General features: G+C 43.7%; 1 protein-coding gene across 6 annotated transcripts in view; it reads left to right on the top strand.

Moving 5' to 3' along the window:
* Window positions 1-16,256, top strand: part of LOC126517944 (general transcription factor IIF subunit 1-like) — a 38,017-nt gene extending 21,761 nt beyond the window's left edge. For 2 of the 6 annotated variants that reach the window (XM_050167767.3, XM_055064211.2), the window contains exons 8-13: window positions 113-318; window positions 3,315-3,424; window positions 3,499-3,604; window positions 8,159-8,194; window positions 9,700-9,826; window positions 15,925-16,256. In XM_050167767.3, the coding sequence (XP_050023724.2) occupies window positions 113-318; window positions 3,315-3,424; window positions 3,499-3,604; window positions 8,159-8,194; window positions 9,700-9,826; window positions 15,925-16,141 (802 nt within the window). In that variant the 3' untranslated portion in view covers window positions 16,142-16,256. Of the gene's footprint in view, window positions 1-112; window positions 319-3,314; window positions 3,425-3,498; window positions 3,605-8,158; window positions 8,195-9,699; window positions 9,827-14,971; window positions 15,166-15,201; window positions 15,279-15,924 lie in introns of those variants that run through there. The other 4 variants (XM_055064214.2, XM_050167770.3, XM_055064213.2 and 1 more) reach the window with 4 other exon arrangements.
* The last annotated feature ends 428 nt before the right edge of the window (window positions 16,257-16,684 follow it).

Raw genomic sequence — 16,684 nt, 5'->3', positions numbered from 1 at the left:
CTGGGGATGTTTGTAACTGAGAATTTCCAAATGTGATTATTACACAAAGTCGCAATAAAAGAGCAGTAAGAGTAAATTTTATCCTGACCATCATGCTGCTTGACTTTGGTAGCTCGGAGGAAGAGGAACCTGCAGACGAGAAGGCGAACCGTGAGCTGAAAGGTGTTGAAGATGAGGATGCCCTTAGGGCTGCGGACCAGTCAGACGAAGAGGAGGAAGGCGAGAAGGAGGAGGAGAAGCCCGAGGGAGAGGAGGAAGCCACCAAGGACGAGAAAAGTGCCGAGCCCAAGCCAAAGTCAAAGGCTGACAAGAAAGAGGGTAAGTGTGGTTGCAGCGGGGGTACAACTGCATTTCCGCACACTTGCAATCATTAAGTGCTCCTACAAATTGAGCCGGGGACCTTTTGCCAAGAACAAGAATTACGTGTGGAATGCATGTAGTTCGTAAATATGTCCTGAAATTATGGAAGTGTACTCACTGATGGGACGTTTGGCTGTCGGTACGTGCTTTTGGTTGCAGCTAGTGTGACCACATAGATTTGAGCCGACAGACACCTGGCACTCTATGTAAGCATGTGCTGCTTCCTCTCTATTTATAATAAAGACAATTTACAAAGGGAATTGTCTTGCGTGACATGGCACAAGGCATACAGTGCATCACAAGCCTATGCAACTCTTATGGTAGCATCACAGTGAAGCCTGAAGAAGCACTTAAAGAAATAAAAACGTATCTAATATAGAAACACAAACAAAACAAAAGAATTGTATTTTTTACAGCCTATTTGTCAGTACTTCTTTTCATGCCTAATCCTTGCTCAAGGTGAGCTTTGTTTGTTTGCTAGACCACATAAACACCAAAGTGCAGTTTCTTAATTTCCTTCGTGTCAAGGTTTGGGTAGGCCGAGGCGAATTTAGCACTTTCCTTACCAGCTGTATTATGAAAGCCCAGAACATAACACGCTACATTTTGCAAGAGTGTGCAGCACGTATTTCCAAAAAGAGCCCTAACCCTATAACTTGGCAGTTTGGAAATTGCAAATTAGTGATCTCAGTCACTTCATGAGAGCAGTGGGCATATCACACGATGTTGAAAAGTATCTTGATTTGCATAAACTGGTTGCAAGTGAGGCGTAAGTCAAATTTATGAGAATGCATACTGTTATTAGTTACTTCTGTAAATGTTCCCTTTCTTTTTTTATTTTATTTTTGTGTGCTTGATTAGGTATTTTGAGCTACGTGCAAGCAATTCTTTTTTTTTTTTTTTTTTTTGCTACAGTCGATATCATGTCAGGCCCTGCCATTATTTTATAGCAGGAGAACGAACAGTCATTAAAGTAAAGTACCGTATTGACTCGTGTTAGGCCCACACGTTTTTTCACAATTTTGACGATGTGGGGCTCTTACATGGGACCGAACATTTTGGTCAAAATGGACCGGGGGCAACTGGTGAATCCATATGGGCTGGTGCTGTGCCCATTTTGGGTGGAGGCTGAGCAATTTTGACCTATCACGGAGCGCTAATGGTGGATTTAGAATAAAGTCAGGCTGATATAGTCTTGCTGCGCACGCTCTGGCACCCAACAGCGCTGTTGAGTCATCCCTGCTGTTCCTTTACTTGTGCAATAAAAAGCAGCAGTGAACCTGTCAAGACATACATGCAAAAATAAAGTGATGCATGGCTGCCATGATGCATTTCAAATTTTTGATATCACTTCCGGTGTTTGCAGTATACAAAAGCATGGCCTTTGAGTTTGGCTTCTGGTAACAAGGAGTGTAGATTTTTGGGCTAGTTGGTTCGTTGCATCAATTGAAGTCATAGCGCTGGATTGACACGGACAAGAAAGACGACAGGATGTGCACTCAATTGACGACTTCTGTTACCTGAGGGAGCCGTTTCTGGGGGTGCCAGGTCATTTTGTCATCTCTAGTGTTGCCAGACTGCTTTAGAAGCAGTCTGGCAATGACATAAAAACTGCGACATAAAAAAAAAAATTTATGTACAAATTTTATACTGCACCGAATGCGCTCAAATTTTGGCCAACTTGCTGTGAGGCACTTAAGCTTTGCTGTGCAATGTATATACAGTTAAACCTCGATATAACAAAATAGGTAAAATTGGCAATTTGCTTGAAAATATTGAAATTTCACTGTATTGAAATTCTACCTCATGTGCAAATAAGCACAGTCGCCAGCAGATTTTTCTTACATGGAACGGGGTGTAGAATTTTCCAAATAATCAGGCAATCGAAAAATGCAAATTTGAATGAGAAAACAATTCATTTCTATGAATTTGGGAGTTGGCGACGAATGATACGGTTTCGTGCCACGTTGACAATATCTTCACATAGGCAGTACGAATTAAAGCGAAGCCAGCCACGCTGTCGCATTCACTCCGCCCATGCAGCTTATAGCATCGTCCACACTGGGACTATGCTATCATGAAAAGTGCCGGCAGCAGGGAGCTAATGATTCGGGGGCTTCTCACTGCAACGGGTCACTGAAACTCGAGATTATGCAACCTTTAATGCCAAACGCGCAGGAAGACAGCTTACATGATGCCACGCCATCTCGGCATGCCGGCTCTTTGCACATGCGGCAGATTAACTCAGAAGCAGGGTGCATGGCTGCGTATGCACAGCCACGGCCGAGACGCACACCAGAAGTCGCGAAGCACGCCAACTGACCCCCTTCCTTTCCCCTCTTTCCCTTTGCTCATCCGGGGAGGCGTCATTCGTGTGTGAAGCCACCATATTTCTTACCCTCGCACACTGTCACTCGCACCTAAAGCACAAACTGCACGGGGCGCGATAAGATCTTATCACACTTTAACTTTTTACGGAACATGATGCGGCTTCACTTCGGTGGTAGCCCCTGTCACTCCATGTGCGATTTGAGAGGTGCATTTGCAAGCAGCTGCTTTTAATTCAATCACTTGACCATCTGCGTCTGCGGAAGTTTCCATTTATTGTCTCTGAATACCTTTGCTACAAAAGCGAAATTTCGTTATATTGAAATCGCGTACAAACACACTTCATTATATTGAGGTTCGAATTACATGGTGTTCTACGGACAAAAAGTTATGAAAAGCTAGATACTTCGTTATATCAAGAATTTTCTTATATTGAAGTTTGTTATATCAAGGTTTAACTGTATTAAGCTTAAAAATTTAGCGTCATGGCCCCTTTAAGATTCACATTGTCACATCAGTTAATTTATGATATCAGTGTTAGTTTGGCTGTACATATCATTTTCAGTGATATGATTTAGCAAAACTGTCTTTAGATTTGCTGAAGCCATCTTCAAAACATTCTGCAGGTGGCTCTTCTAAGAGCGCATCGAAGGGCAACTCCTCTGGTGAATCCAGCTCTGAGTCTTCAGACTCTGACTTCGACGACTCCAAGTTCCAGTCAGCCATGTTCATGCAGGTAATGGCAGCCCGGTTTCCACGTCTTTCCGCTCGTGTGTTTTGTGATAAGTACAGCATCATTTCTGATTGAAGTCTTCTGCTCGTCAGAAACCAAAGAAGAAGAATGGCTGCGAGAGTGCGAACAGCAGTCGTGCAAACACACCTACCAAGCACGTGAGTGACGAGAAGAAGGGCAAAGGTGAGTGCAAGCACTTAGCTTGTTCATATTGTGGCATATTAAGTTGTCGCTCAGCGCAAGACATGCCTAGAGTATCAGAAATTTCCTGAACATTTTCACCAATCCTATAGCAAAGGAGACATGCACATGTTCGCCTCGTGAATGAATAGTGTCGTACATTCTAGAATGTGCATTGGACATTCTAGAATTTAGACATTAGACATTAGAATGTGATAAGACATTATAAATAGTGGATGACTCGACCTGGGAGATTTATATTGAATGGCCAACAGCTATGCTTGCCATTATCATTGTAATTTGAGTGTTGCTCATCTTTCTGCGCATCAGTCTACCCAATAAACCATTGGATTCTTAGCTCATACTTTTGGCATTGGTTGGCTTTTTTACCATAACTACAATGTGGTGATATTCCAAAACATACCTGTGATAGTATTGAGGTGGGTGCAGCTTGGGACATTTGACACTTTGCCATAGGCAAGTGTCCAGCTGCCACTTGGAGTGATTTCACCATTTCACTACAAATGTTTAATGTGAAATGGCTGGTTGTTCTTGCTTTTGAGCACTACCCTATATTTGTAAGGTTCAGTATACTGTCGCCGACCGAAAATTTGGACATGCTTAGTAATTCATGCTTTCTTGCGGCATTGCCATTCTCCCCATAGACGCTATGCATAACAATGACCGAAATTTCACGCCATCTAGGACTCGCCATTTGATTTTTGGGACTCCGTCTGTGCCACACTTTTTGTTATTGGGGGCTGTTGCCAGCTAACGCCAGTACGGCCACCGAACTGTTGAGTGAGGTTAGAGCCTCAGAGATCTTCAAACAGGCTAGAATATGTGAGGCTAGTAGGTAATTGCATTGCCATCGCCATCATTTTCCGGTTCCATCACCGTTTTTCATGCTTTCCTTATGCAACTTCGACAGTAGGTAACATCGTGTGTATCTATAAGAAGCGGAACATGGCACCTACTCCACCTTTGCAGCTAGTGCTTAGTACGAAGCGCTGCAAGTACAAGACAGTGACAATGACGTGGAAAGCGGCTGTTGTACAGCTCGTACAGAACGGCCGGTCACAGGTTAAGGTAACCGGGGAATTTGACATTTCGAAGTAGGCTATCTCGGGCTAAGAACAAAGCTAAGATTTTTGGAGCGACTGAGAAATGTGCTTCAGCCCAGAAGAAAGACCTCCGTCAAGGCTCGTACTCCCAACTTGAAGAGGCTCTGAATATCTGGCTAGGCACCATGGTTGTGCAGCGCATTCCCATATATGGTGACCTGCTGAAGCAAAAGGCTGAGACCCTCGCGCCACGGGTGGCAATCGTAAGCTTCATGTTTAGTGACGGCTGGCTCCGCAACTTTTAAGAAGCTATATGAACTCGTCTTCAAGAATGTCTACGGTGAAAGTGGTGCTGTGGAGAACACGTTAGTTACGAATTACTGCACTGACAAGCTGCAGACCTTGCGCAGCCGCTACTTGCCAGACGACGTCTTCAACTGTGACGAGACCAGACTGTTAAGCTTCTGCCACAGAAGACTCTTGCTGTTTTCGGGTATCCTTGCCATGATAGGAAGCATAGCAAGGAAAGGGTTACCATACTTTGAGGTGTGAACATGTCCGGAACTGAAAAGCTACTGCTTTTGGTTATAGGAAAGTCCAGAAACCCAAGATGCTTTAAAGGCATTAGAAGTGTGCCCGTGTGGTACGAAGTGAACACTAAAGCCTGGAGTGCACAACAGTTGTTAGAAGGCTACATGTGCAGGCTGGATAAAAGGTTTGAGGCATAAAAGCGCAAGGTACTGCTTTTTGTTGACAACTGCGGTCCCCATGGCCTAATCATTAATTTGAAGGCAATCGAAATCGAATTTTTGCCACCAAACACCATGAGCATCCTCCAGCCCATGGATCAGGGCATCATCAAGAATCTGGAAGTGTTGTACTGATCACGCCTGCTACATCGCATGGTGCTGTGCGTCGACAGTGGCAAAAGTTACAGTGTAGATTTGTTATCAGCTGTTCACATTCTTGCAAATGCCTGGCAGGCACAATCCACGACTGTTTCCGCCACACAGGATTTGCTGCTGGCGTTGAGTTGGACGCTGAAGTGCAGGACCCTGCACCTGAACTGCCAGCTACTATGCCGGATGTGAGCAGAGGTGGGTGATTGAAAATCTGCGACGCAGCAGCGCGCAGATTCTGCCCACAGTGAACTTTGGAAACTTCACTGATGTGGACAGTGCCACAGTGTCCTGTGCCAAACTTAATGATGAGGAAATTGTTAATCGACTACTCACGTCCTTGGAAGACGACTCTGACTCTGAGGAGAGCATACCGTGTGCTGTGGGGCCATCGAATGGGGACCTTGTGCAAGCCATCAAGGTGCTTTCGTCGTGCTTCAGTGAGGACATGACGCTTGCCCGAATTCAAGCAGATTTGGTTCTACGCAAGCGGAATTCCGTTCAACAACAGATTGAACAGCTTTTTTTTGAGGCTCAGGTGCTGTAACAAGTAGCTAAATAAGTGTTTTCTTGCCGAATTCATTTTTTCAGACATTCAATAGTTCGGACTGTTTTGCGATCGCCGCGAAGTCTGAATTATCGGTAGGCGACTGTAATTGTTATCGGATGAGCAAGCCAAGTGGAGAAAAGTACTTTCCACTCACTGTTCTCCCCTTCCCCTCCTAAAGTTTTAGTACTATTACTCCCAATATGTAGTAACCTAAGTGGAGTTCCCTTTTGTCCCCACTCTTCCCTGCCACATCCAATCCCCCTGTTCTCTTTGTTAAAGTAATGTGGTTAAGGCGACGTTCAACTATAAATTGCTGTATGTTGCCATGTGCAAGTCAACTCTGAATATAAGCCAACGTCCCCCAAATCTTGCACACCCTCCCCCACCTCCACCCACTCATCCATCCGTAATGGAAAAAAAAAAAAAAAGTTCTGGAACACAAGTTATGACATATTCATTTTCTGTATCGCCTTTTGCCTTCTTGAAAGCTAGCCAGCTCTGGGGCATTGAGTGAATGCATCGTGAAACTGATACAGTTTTGTTAGCTTCGTTCACAGGGATATTTAGCGAGCTTAGTGTGCTTGTTGTGAAGCTGGTCAAATCTCAAGCTTGTTCAAAAAACGTACCGGTTGGTGAACTCTAAAGCAAGCTAAATTTACTCATGTTTGTTTTTCTCTTTCAGCACTGATAAATAACATGATTTTTATACTCGCAATGCAAAAATAACTGATTAATGCTTTAGTGTCTTCATCTACTACTGTGTAAACACAGGTATGCAAAAGCAGACTGAAACTGCCCTAGTTAGTTGAGCTGTTAGGAGACAGTGTTTAAAAGTTTTCCTACAAGAGTACACTTTGTAATTGATTCTTAATTTTTGTGCCTGAGCTAATGCAGGCCAGTACCCATTGTATAATAGTACTTACTAGCATAAGAACTGGAAAAGTGAATGGCCTAATTTTTGGCACTTCATTTGGTTTGTGAATGTGAATGCACCCTTCTTGCCTTTCTTCTTCCGTGCACATGGCAAATTTATCAGTGTCCTTGCATAGATTGCAGAGTCTATTTATCTGGAATTGTGGGGCAGTCAAACCTGAGTGTGGGGTCTCTCATACGTGCTGGGATCACTATTCCATTTGCTGATAGTACTCTAACCTATGCACATATTCCTTGAATGAGAAGAAGGGAAATGGAGGTTCCGATTTTTGTCAATCATGACCATATAAAGCCAACAGGCAATGAATCCAAGGAAACCTTAGAGGTAATTAGCCGTGGTAGAAATAAAAAGGTTGAAAATAATGAGGAAAAGGGAAAATGAAAGTGGACAAAAAGATCCGAAAGTGTGAGTAAAATCACCAGTTGTGACATTAGTACTGACACTGTTAAAGAACACGTCTCGTTTCCTTAAATATATATTTTAATGCAAGCTTAATGCTATTAGTGGACTATACACAGCTGTGGGCCCATACCTCCAACATTTATTGTATTATTAACTGACGCTCTGTCTCCTACCGCTAGTAATAGTGATTGGCAATGCAGTTGCCATAGTGGCCGCTTGGGGAAATGTTTTGTGAAAATGTTTGGAAATGTTTGGAAAAAATAAATGTTTTGTGAAAGTGGGCTCTTGGTGTTTAGTTCGGTGAAAGCTAATGGTGGGCCTGGTTAGAAAGTCTATTGTCAGCAGACATTTGACTTGCCGTCTGAGCGTTCATGTTGCACCACACGCATTGACATGTGAATGTCTAGTAGTATTTAGAAGCACGCAGAAAAATAAAGGTGGATTTCCTTGAGCTTCTGACGTTGGTGATCTTTTAAATGTATTTTTTTGTTTGAAGGGGGAGGGGGGGACCGGCTAATGATACACAACCCCTTTTTGCAGGCTGCAGGTAATGTTTCCTCACTTATCTTAGAGCTTCCATTATGGCCTGCCTGCCGTCTCTCATTTGTTATCATCATTATCAACTTTGTTTTTAAATCACCATTTCATTATTTGCATGCATGCCTAACAACTCAGCAACTGTTATCTCTATTCTCAACTTATTTATAGGGCATGGGAGTGTGGTCCAAGAACCATGGGACAGTGATAAGTATCTTGACAATTTAATTGCACAATTGTTTTTCACCCTTTGTTAGGTAAAGCAATGTAAGTTGCACAATTTAGCAATTGCACATGCTGTGGAACTCGAAACCCAGTCTTGAGAAAGGCATGGTTACCTTTGCAGGGGTGCAACAGCTGCGCCAATTGCGCCATTTTGATGCAGTTGCGTATTTCTGTGCCAAGCTGCGCGAAAAGCTTCAACTTTGTTGAAGTTGTGCCACAGTGCACCAAAATGCCTTGACTTAGCTGCAAACGTTCTTAGTCACACTAGATTTAGTAGAAGATAAGAGCCATGTTGGCAGTCTACAGTTTCTCCATCATCAATTCATGTGCCAGATGTTGCCAACCCTATCCAGTCAAGGAGATGCAGCAACGAAAAGGTGCGAATAGAGTATTTAGTGCAGGCACGCTTAGTGTTGGGCGCCCAGAAAGTTATTTTACAACGCTGCTTTCTGGTTGCAATGTAGCTTTTGAAGCGACCGTACTTCCTTGGCTCTTCCAGCCGTTTCCGTGGTAGATCAGTAGTACGACAGTGGCTGAACTTAAGTGAGAGAAGGTAAGAGAACATGCTGAGAGAAAAGGAGTGTGCTCTCGGCAACTGAGTTGCGAAGTGGGCTTGCTCATTCGTTTGGGCTATTTGCTTACATTTACAATTATCATTGATGGGTTCTGCATAATTTCTTCTCTGTTGAATTGCTCCACATTTGGAATTTGGTGCTACAAAATGCTTTCCTGCTCCAGATATTGCTCCTAATCCTATTTCAGCTGTTGCACCCCTGCCTTTGCTTACTTCTTGACTGGCAGTAATAAAAATACATATTTGTGCTCTATAGCATACTTATCATTTGCATAAGTTTAACTGCTTTATATATGATGTAGTACTTATTACTTTAAATTGTTTGTTAATAAAAAAAATAATGTATAACAAAACTCTAGCATGCATTATGACTCGCTAATTAGTAGGCTAGAAACTTGGAGCTCAAAACAATCTGCACTAAGTTCAAGCTGTTTGGAATGCAACTGCACAACTAGTGCTATAAGTAACGACATAGGATTCTACATGATCCAGTTCAGCCATGGTCAGTTTTCAGACACACCATTTGCATCTGATTGCAGGAAACAGTAAGTTCAGTCATAAAACCAACATTAACTAGTACTTCAGATGCCACTAGAGTTAGGTATAGTGGAATAATTTGCACTAGTTCACTTAGAAATTCATAAATCTGTCCTTCACTAACTAGTCTAGCTAATCTGCCCTTAACAAACCACCTAGTCCTCCTAGCTACCCCAGTCTGAGCACTCACCTCCCATATAAATATATACCTTCACCTCATGCACCACCTTTTTTTTTTTAACACGTCGCAAGAAATAAAATCTTATTTTGTGGAAATAAAGCACTACGTGGACTAACCTTTCAACAGCGGGCTGCGTTTCTTGTGAATCCACCATATCAGCTGAACACACAGTGACCGTAAAGTTTGTCTTTCCAGGCAGCAGCAAAGCTCTCAAGCGCAAAATCATGGAAGAATCTCCATCTGCTGGAAAAACAGATGGGTCGGCACCAAAACGTCCGCGTAGTGAATCAAACCTTCCTTCCACACCTTCCATGCCTAGCAGGTAAGTCTCTTCTCTTTCTCCCAATTTTGAGCTATTGGACTGCTTTATGTAATAGCGTTCCAGGCCTACTAAGTGGCCAGGGTCCACAAAGCACACGGGGGCTTCAGTCCATCCCAACTGACATCTAGTGTCTCACAATTGGCGTCATATTTTCAAGTTCATCTTGTAGTTTCGCCTGTTGTTGTCAAGTGGCGGTGACACACTATCAAGGCAATGGCTGCAAAGTCAAGGAGCAAAGAATTTTTTTTTAGATAAATTGCATTTGCCAAATGCTCAGCAGTCCTGCAGAGATGGTCCACTATTTGCATGATGTCATTGTGTGTGTTGGACTAACTAGCAGTCATTGTGATATTTCTAAAATGTGCCGTGTGCACCTTGTATGTTTGATAATGGCAGGCTTGTCGGGCAAGAAGCTTCGCCACTGGTGACGAGATAATAGCTTGATATTACAAGCACATCTTGTGCAAGAACGCAGGCACTTGATAGCTGAGGAAAAAAAAAAGAAGATAATCCTGGCAGCACGTCAAAAGCAGATTAAATGTATGAAAACTAGAATTCGCTCTATGGCATGCAGTCCCTGCTGGTGTTAAAGGGCCCCTCACCAGGTCCCATAGCAAATTTTAACGCGATACCGTTAAGGAGCTCGTGTCGCAGAAAAGTCGGCGTCCGCGCGTTGGCCGTGAGCAATAAATCCGGGAAGGCACTTCATAAATAAACAATTTGCTAGATGGGCTGGATGGGAATCGAACCAGGGTCTCCGGAGTGTGAGACGGAGACGCTACCACTCAGCCACGAGTTCGATAGTTCAAAGAGGGACAAAAGCGCCTCTAGTGAATGCGGTGTTGCCTTAGTAATGTGCCATAGAAAGTTATACTGCAGTGTATATCGGTAATTATGAGCACGTAAATTACAGAAGTCGTAGTTACATGAGTAGCGAAGTAGATTTCCGCTACATTTCTTCTGCGCTCTGCGCACACGCAGAGCCATCTTGCAGCAAACACAGAAGACCCGCTCCTCGCAATGTACGCCGCTGCCCCGACACGTGGCGTTTCGCTCGCCCCATGATTGCGTCCGCCTTCATAGCGTGTTGCGTGTTACAGCCTCTTGGTTACTTGCAGGGTGCTTCTGATATGTGTGTTATGTTTTAGAATTCAGGTGTAGTTATTCTCCGCTTAGCTTTGAAACTGATTACCATATTTATTTGAATATTTATTTGAGCCTATAAAACATACATTAAGCCTCTCTTCGAATATTCGAGTATCGTTTGGGATCCTCACACAGCCGTAGGTATTGAAATACTACAAAGAATTCAAAGGTCAGCCGCGCGCTTCATTTATAAGCGCTTCAAACGACGTGATTCCCCAACGACTATGCCGGAAGCCGCAAACTTGGAACCACTAATTGATTGAAGAAAAACTGCCAGATTAAATTTCTTTCGCCAGCTTTATTACGGGAAACTAGGAATAGTACAACCACGTGACTATAGTATTATTAAGGACACATCTCAAATTTCCCGCCACAAGCACAGCCAGTATTTAAAACCAATCTTTGCACGAACAAACCTTTTCAAAAACTAATTTTTTTCGAAAACAATCATTGATTGGAATGCTCTACCTGGAAATTTCCACTGGTTACAACCACCCACTTGATGAATCTTGTTGACTGTATCCCTTGTATATATATGTATGTATGCTTTTTTTTGTATTTGCTCACGTAGCCCCCTCCTGCTTGGACAGATGTCCGCAGTATTGTGAAAATAAATAAATAAATAGTGAAACCTCGTTAAACCGCAGTTGGCCGGAGCTTGGAAAATGTACGTACTAAACGGTAGTACTGTTCAACCGAAATAGCATGAGATCGCCCACTTACCTGTCGAAAACGGAACTCAGAGAGAGTGCAATGAAAGGGAAAAAAACATGCAGTATTTATTCACTTTGCGCGACAAGAGTGTTATTCTCGTTTGATGCCGCGGCGGCCTAGCACGACGACGACAGCGGCCTCAAGCTTACTGAAGCTACGTGCCAGCTTTTCAGCCAGCCCCCTCTTCTCGGCAAACACTCGCATGGCCGATTCCTCGTTGGCGTTAAGTATTCTCCATGCACGTGCGCAGTAGTGCTGCAGAAGTCCCGGGGGCGCCTTTTTCATTGCCAGGTGCCGGAGTTTGGAATACTTTTCATTTGGAATAGAGTTACGTTATCGCGCCCCTGTTCTCGTTGCGACGATTGCATTCATGAGGCTGACGTAACGCGCAGCTTATGCCACTGTCGGGCCTGAATCGCCCGTGCTGTCGCTTTCCGTGTCATCCTCATCACTGTCGCTAGTCGACACTTCGGCAACAACACAGGCAATGATGGCGAAAAGTCGAACCTCGTAGCCGACATGTCTTCACGGTCGCAGCAGCGCTGCCAAGCAACTTCTTCACTTTCCAAATGCTACACACTGTACTCAACAGCAGATCCCTGTTGCGTGCCAGCGCCGACTTCTTCGTGTCATGATTGATAGCACGGACAATGTCTCATTTTTCTGCTATGCTGAGCACCTGGCGTATTTTTTATCCGAGCTTCGGAACGACGCGAGTCCTCGCTTGCACGACGACATAAGGCTCTCTGGCACGGCGTCGAAATGATGTTGATGTTGATGTGGCTTCACGCGCAAATGCACAGGGCGCTTGGAGGCCGTTGTTCCGATCTCTGAGGCTTGTTCTGCCGGGCCGCCCGATGGAGACGGCACACACCGCTGTGTTTGCGCGACGAAAAGTTGAAACGCTACGTTTTAACCGATGCGTACGCAATAAGCTGGTACGGTCTATGCGGATACAAAACACATTATGTTCAATGGCCGCTGAGTCGGGGATTTGACTTTACTACTTTTAAAACGAACTATTGTTTAAGTGGGTACGGTTTAACGAGGTTTTACTGCATAAGACGAGGTTTTTGCTCACAATCCTTAGCCTCGAAGTCACCCCCACCTTATATGCAAATTTTGCCTTTAGGTGTGGCTGCAGGGCAGCACGAATTTCGCCTTATGGGAGGCATTATGTCAGTGTGCACCGCGATGCTGTGAAGCCACATTATAACGTGAAATTTGCAGAGCCATGAAGCCACACCTAAGGGCAAAATTTGCATATAACCGGCGTTCTGTGTGTTGAAGCCCCCCCCCCCCCCTCCCTCCTTTTAATGGTCACCATTTTGTGCTTTGGCTGTGATACTTATTCAATATTTTGGGCTATCCCCTGCCGAGTTCGAATAATCTGTCAGCTGCTCTATATTGCCTTATATTAGCGTGCATACCTAATTTTTTTCTTGGGTCCCCCAACAGCACCCTCGCTGTATAATCGAACAAATATGGTCCTTTTGGTTGGGAGATAAGAAGACATGGAATTGGTCCCAAAAGCCAATTTGATAAGTTTGCGTGCCTGTTGATACTGCAAAATGCTAATAGTGATACAGAATAAATTCTCTAAATGGCAGTATTGGCGTACTAAACATAGCCTACATTGAGGTTTTTATCCCTGATCAGCACATTAAAAGATGAGACCAAGAATAGGAAAACATGGAGCAAGCGCTGGCCTCATTTTTTTACAGGCTGATCATCATGAACATTTTCGAACTTGCCCAATTTGTAATCCTTTAGTTGAGATTTTGTTGCGACAACATGTACATTGACTTTTATTGCGCAAGCTGAAAAGAAAGTACAATTAAACCTCGATATAATGAAGCCAGTAAAATCAGCAGTTTGCTTCGTTATATCAAAATTTCGTTGTATTGAAAGTCGACCATCTATGCAAATAAGTACAGTCGCCAATCGTTTTCTCATACACGGAAAGGGGCCTTGGAATTATCGGGCATTTGAAAAATGAAAACTTGAATGAGAAAACGATTCATTGTGATGAATCTGGGAGTCGGCTATGAATGATATGGTTTCATACCACGTTGGCGATATCTTCACATTGGCGGTGCGAATTAAGCGAAGGGTGCCATGCTTTCTCGTGCGCTCCACCCCCATGGCTGATAGCGTCGCCCGCACTGGGACGACGCTATCAAGAAAAGCGCCAGCAGTGGGGAGCGAATGCTTCGTCTGCCTCTTTGCACCAATGGGTCAACGAAACTCGAGATTACGCAACCTCTAATACTAAATGTGTGGGAAGGCAGCTAACATGATGCCACACCCTCCTGGCACGCTCTTTGCACACGCGGCAAATTGCCTCTAAGCCAGGGTGCGCGGCTGCGTATGCCCTCAGCCACGCTTGCAGCCATGCGCAGCCACGGCCGCAACGCGCACCAACTTACCCTCCACTCTGCCCCCTCGTGCGTGCTTGATCGTGTTACCGTGAACTCACTCCCCTCCCCTTTTCCTTTGCTCATGTGGGAAGGCGCCACTTGTGGAGCCACCATCTTTCTTGTCTCACCCTCGCACTTTCACTTGCACCTAAAGCAAACAGCATGCACTTGGACTTTATATGGAGCATGATGCGGCTCCACTTCGGCAGTCCCTCTTGTCGCGCGTGCAGTTTGATAGGTGCGTTTGCAAGCAGCCGCTTGTAGTTCAATAATTTGACCATCTGCATCCGCAGAAATTTGTTTATTGTATCGGCATTCCTTTGTAGTGGCAGTGAAATTTTATTGTATTGAAATCACATACAAACACACTTCGTTATAAAGAGGTTTAAATACATAATGTTCTATGGACAAGAAGTTACGAAAAGTTAAATAATCTGTTATATTGAAGTTTGTTATACCGAGGTTTAACTGTACTTGATCCCCATCAGACATGGTGTACACGTTGGTGTAATCAATTTGTTTTTGCCTGTTATGTCCAATGGTAGCCAAGAAAAATCAGCAGTCATTGATTTTTGTTGGGGTCAAACCTCTGGTATACTCATTGTGTCTCCATTTCAATTAGTCGCGTATTGCTGGCAACAAAAGGAAGTGTCAGTAGTGCTCGGCCAGATAAGTGCACCTAGAATGTGCCTTTCTCAGATTTTTCTGCTGACTAATGCAGTTCACACATTTTGGCTTTTTTGAGCAAGCATTCTCTGATATATTGTATGCAGTGTACATACCTGACCTCATATTAATTTACTCCTTTCTTGTAGTCTTTTTAAATGTTATTTTGCAGACCTTGAAATTCTTTTTTCTTTTTAAGCTGGTGTTGCAGCAGCAGAGATGGGGCACCTCTAAAAAATATAGTGCACTATAGCATTAGTATCTTTATAATGCATAGGCTGCTAATTAGCAGCATGTGCATCACCAAAAATAGTGCCGCATGGGAAAGCAAGACATAGGTATGTGTCATGTAGTTTGTTGTAATGTTAAGTTTCGTACTTTTCCGTTGCAAAATGTGAAGGTTTTCTTTCGTTTTTACTTTTTTAACAGAGAGTATCACAGATTTGAAGCTGTTTACCACCAAATGAGCAGAGTGAGATGTTTATGGGAGCAGCGACTGAAGCATGGTATTTTGCATACTAGAAGCACAAAGATGCACAAATAATACATAGCCTGATGCAACCCTGCATTGATAAGTTATAGTTGTAATGCAACTAAACTTCATTATAGTGTCACAATAATACTTTCGTTATAAGCTTATATGTTCTTTACACAACGATATCGGTAAGAAGCGTTTCTGATTTACTTCATCATATCCACTAAATTCACAGGTTCTTTATTGCCCGGACGGTTACACGTTGGGTATTGTATAAAGGTGGGATCACATAGGGGTCCACTAATTTGTTATATGTTGAAGTTCTATGCATTTGAAGCATTATTCCTAGAACGCATGGCAGATTAAGAGCGACTGCACTGCGAAATGTAGAGTGATACTTCTATTGCTGCACTACTTTTGCAGCTTCTGCAGTGTTGCCTGATAAGTATGGGAGGGAGCATGTGAAGCAGGAGAAATGTTAGAAGACAGTAACATCATTTATCAGTGCACACTTTTCTGCTCTGTAGAGAAAAGCTATGACAAAGTGTCTTGTATAAATTGACATTTATATCTTTGAGGAATGCGGTGTTAGTGTGCCCTTGCGTACGATCTAACATTTATACTCCATGTGGTTTGAAGACTTCTGGTCATAATTGCATTTGTACCTTTACACCAAGCTGGTCATCAAGCACGGAAGGCATCACCGAGGAGTCTGTGAGGCGCTACCTACTTCGGAAGCCCATGACCACAACAGAGCTCCTCCAGAAGTTCAAGTCAAAAAAGACTGGCATGAGCAGTGAAAAGCTTGTGAACACCATTGCTCAGATTCTGAAAAGACTGAACCCTGAAAAGCAGACCATCAAAGGAAAACTGTACTTGTCTATAAAACCGTGAGCTGCAAAGGGGCACATACTGCTTGGCACCTTTGCCGGAGCCCAGCAGTTGAAAGCACATAGTGTTGTCATTGTTCATGAGCTCTTGTGTAAATAAACAGTTTTTATACATCTCAGCCATGTTTCATTGCAAACTGAAACAAATCTTGAGGTCACATTGTGAAGCTGTTTTCTCAGGGATTAAGAACCACAGCGAGTTTTGTGAGTTGGCACAGGTTTTTGTTTTCTTTGAGGTTTTAAGTTTATACTCAATCGAACCTGCTGAAAGCTTATTCCCAGATCGCACATGGCATGTGCGCATGGCATTCACGGTCGTAGGTGCATTGCTGGCCTGTTGATTACTCTCGATTGTGCACAATGACAGTTGCTGCAAGCGCATGTCCAATGGAAAGTCTTTGTTACACAGGAAATAGCTGATGAAAATGCTTCTAGGGAGTGCAGAGGGCAACTCATTGGTGTGTGCGAAGGGCAGTGGCAGTGTGTTCGTTGCAATGCAACAAACCAGCCATTGGGAGCACCTAAATTCCTTTGTTGTGCAGGCAAA

Source organism: Dermacentor andersoni, chromosome 11, assembly GCF_023375885.2.
Source record: "Dermacentor andersoni chromosome 11, qqDerAnde1_hic_scaffold, whole genome shotgun sequence".
In the NCBI taxonomy this organism is placed as follows: domain Eukaryota; kingdom Metazoa; phylum Arthropoda; class Arachnida; order Ixodida; family Ixodidae; genus Dermacentor; species Dermacentor andersoni.
This window is presented reverse-complemented; position numbering and strand designations above follow the sequence as displayed.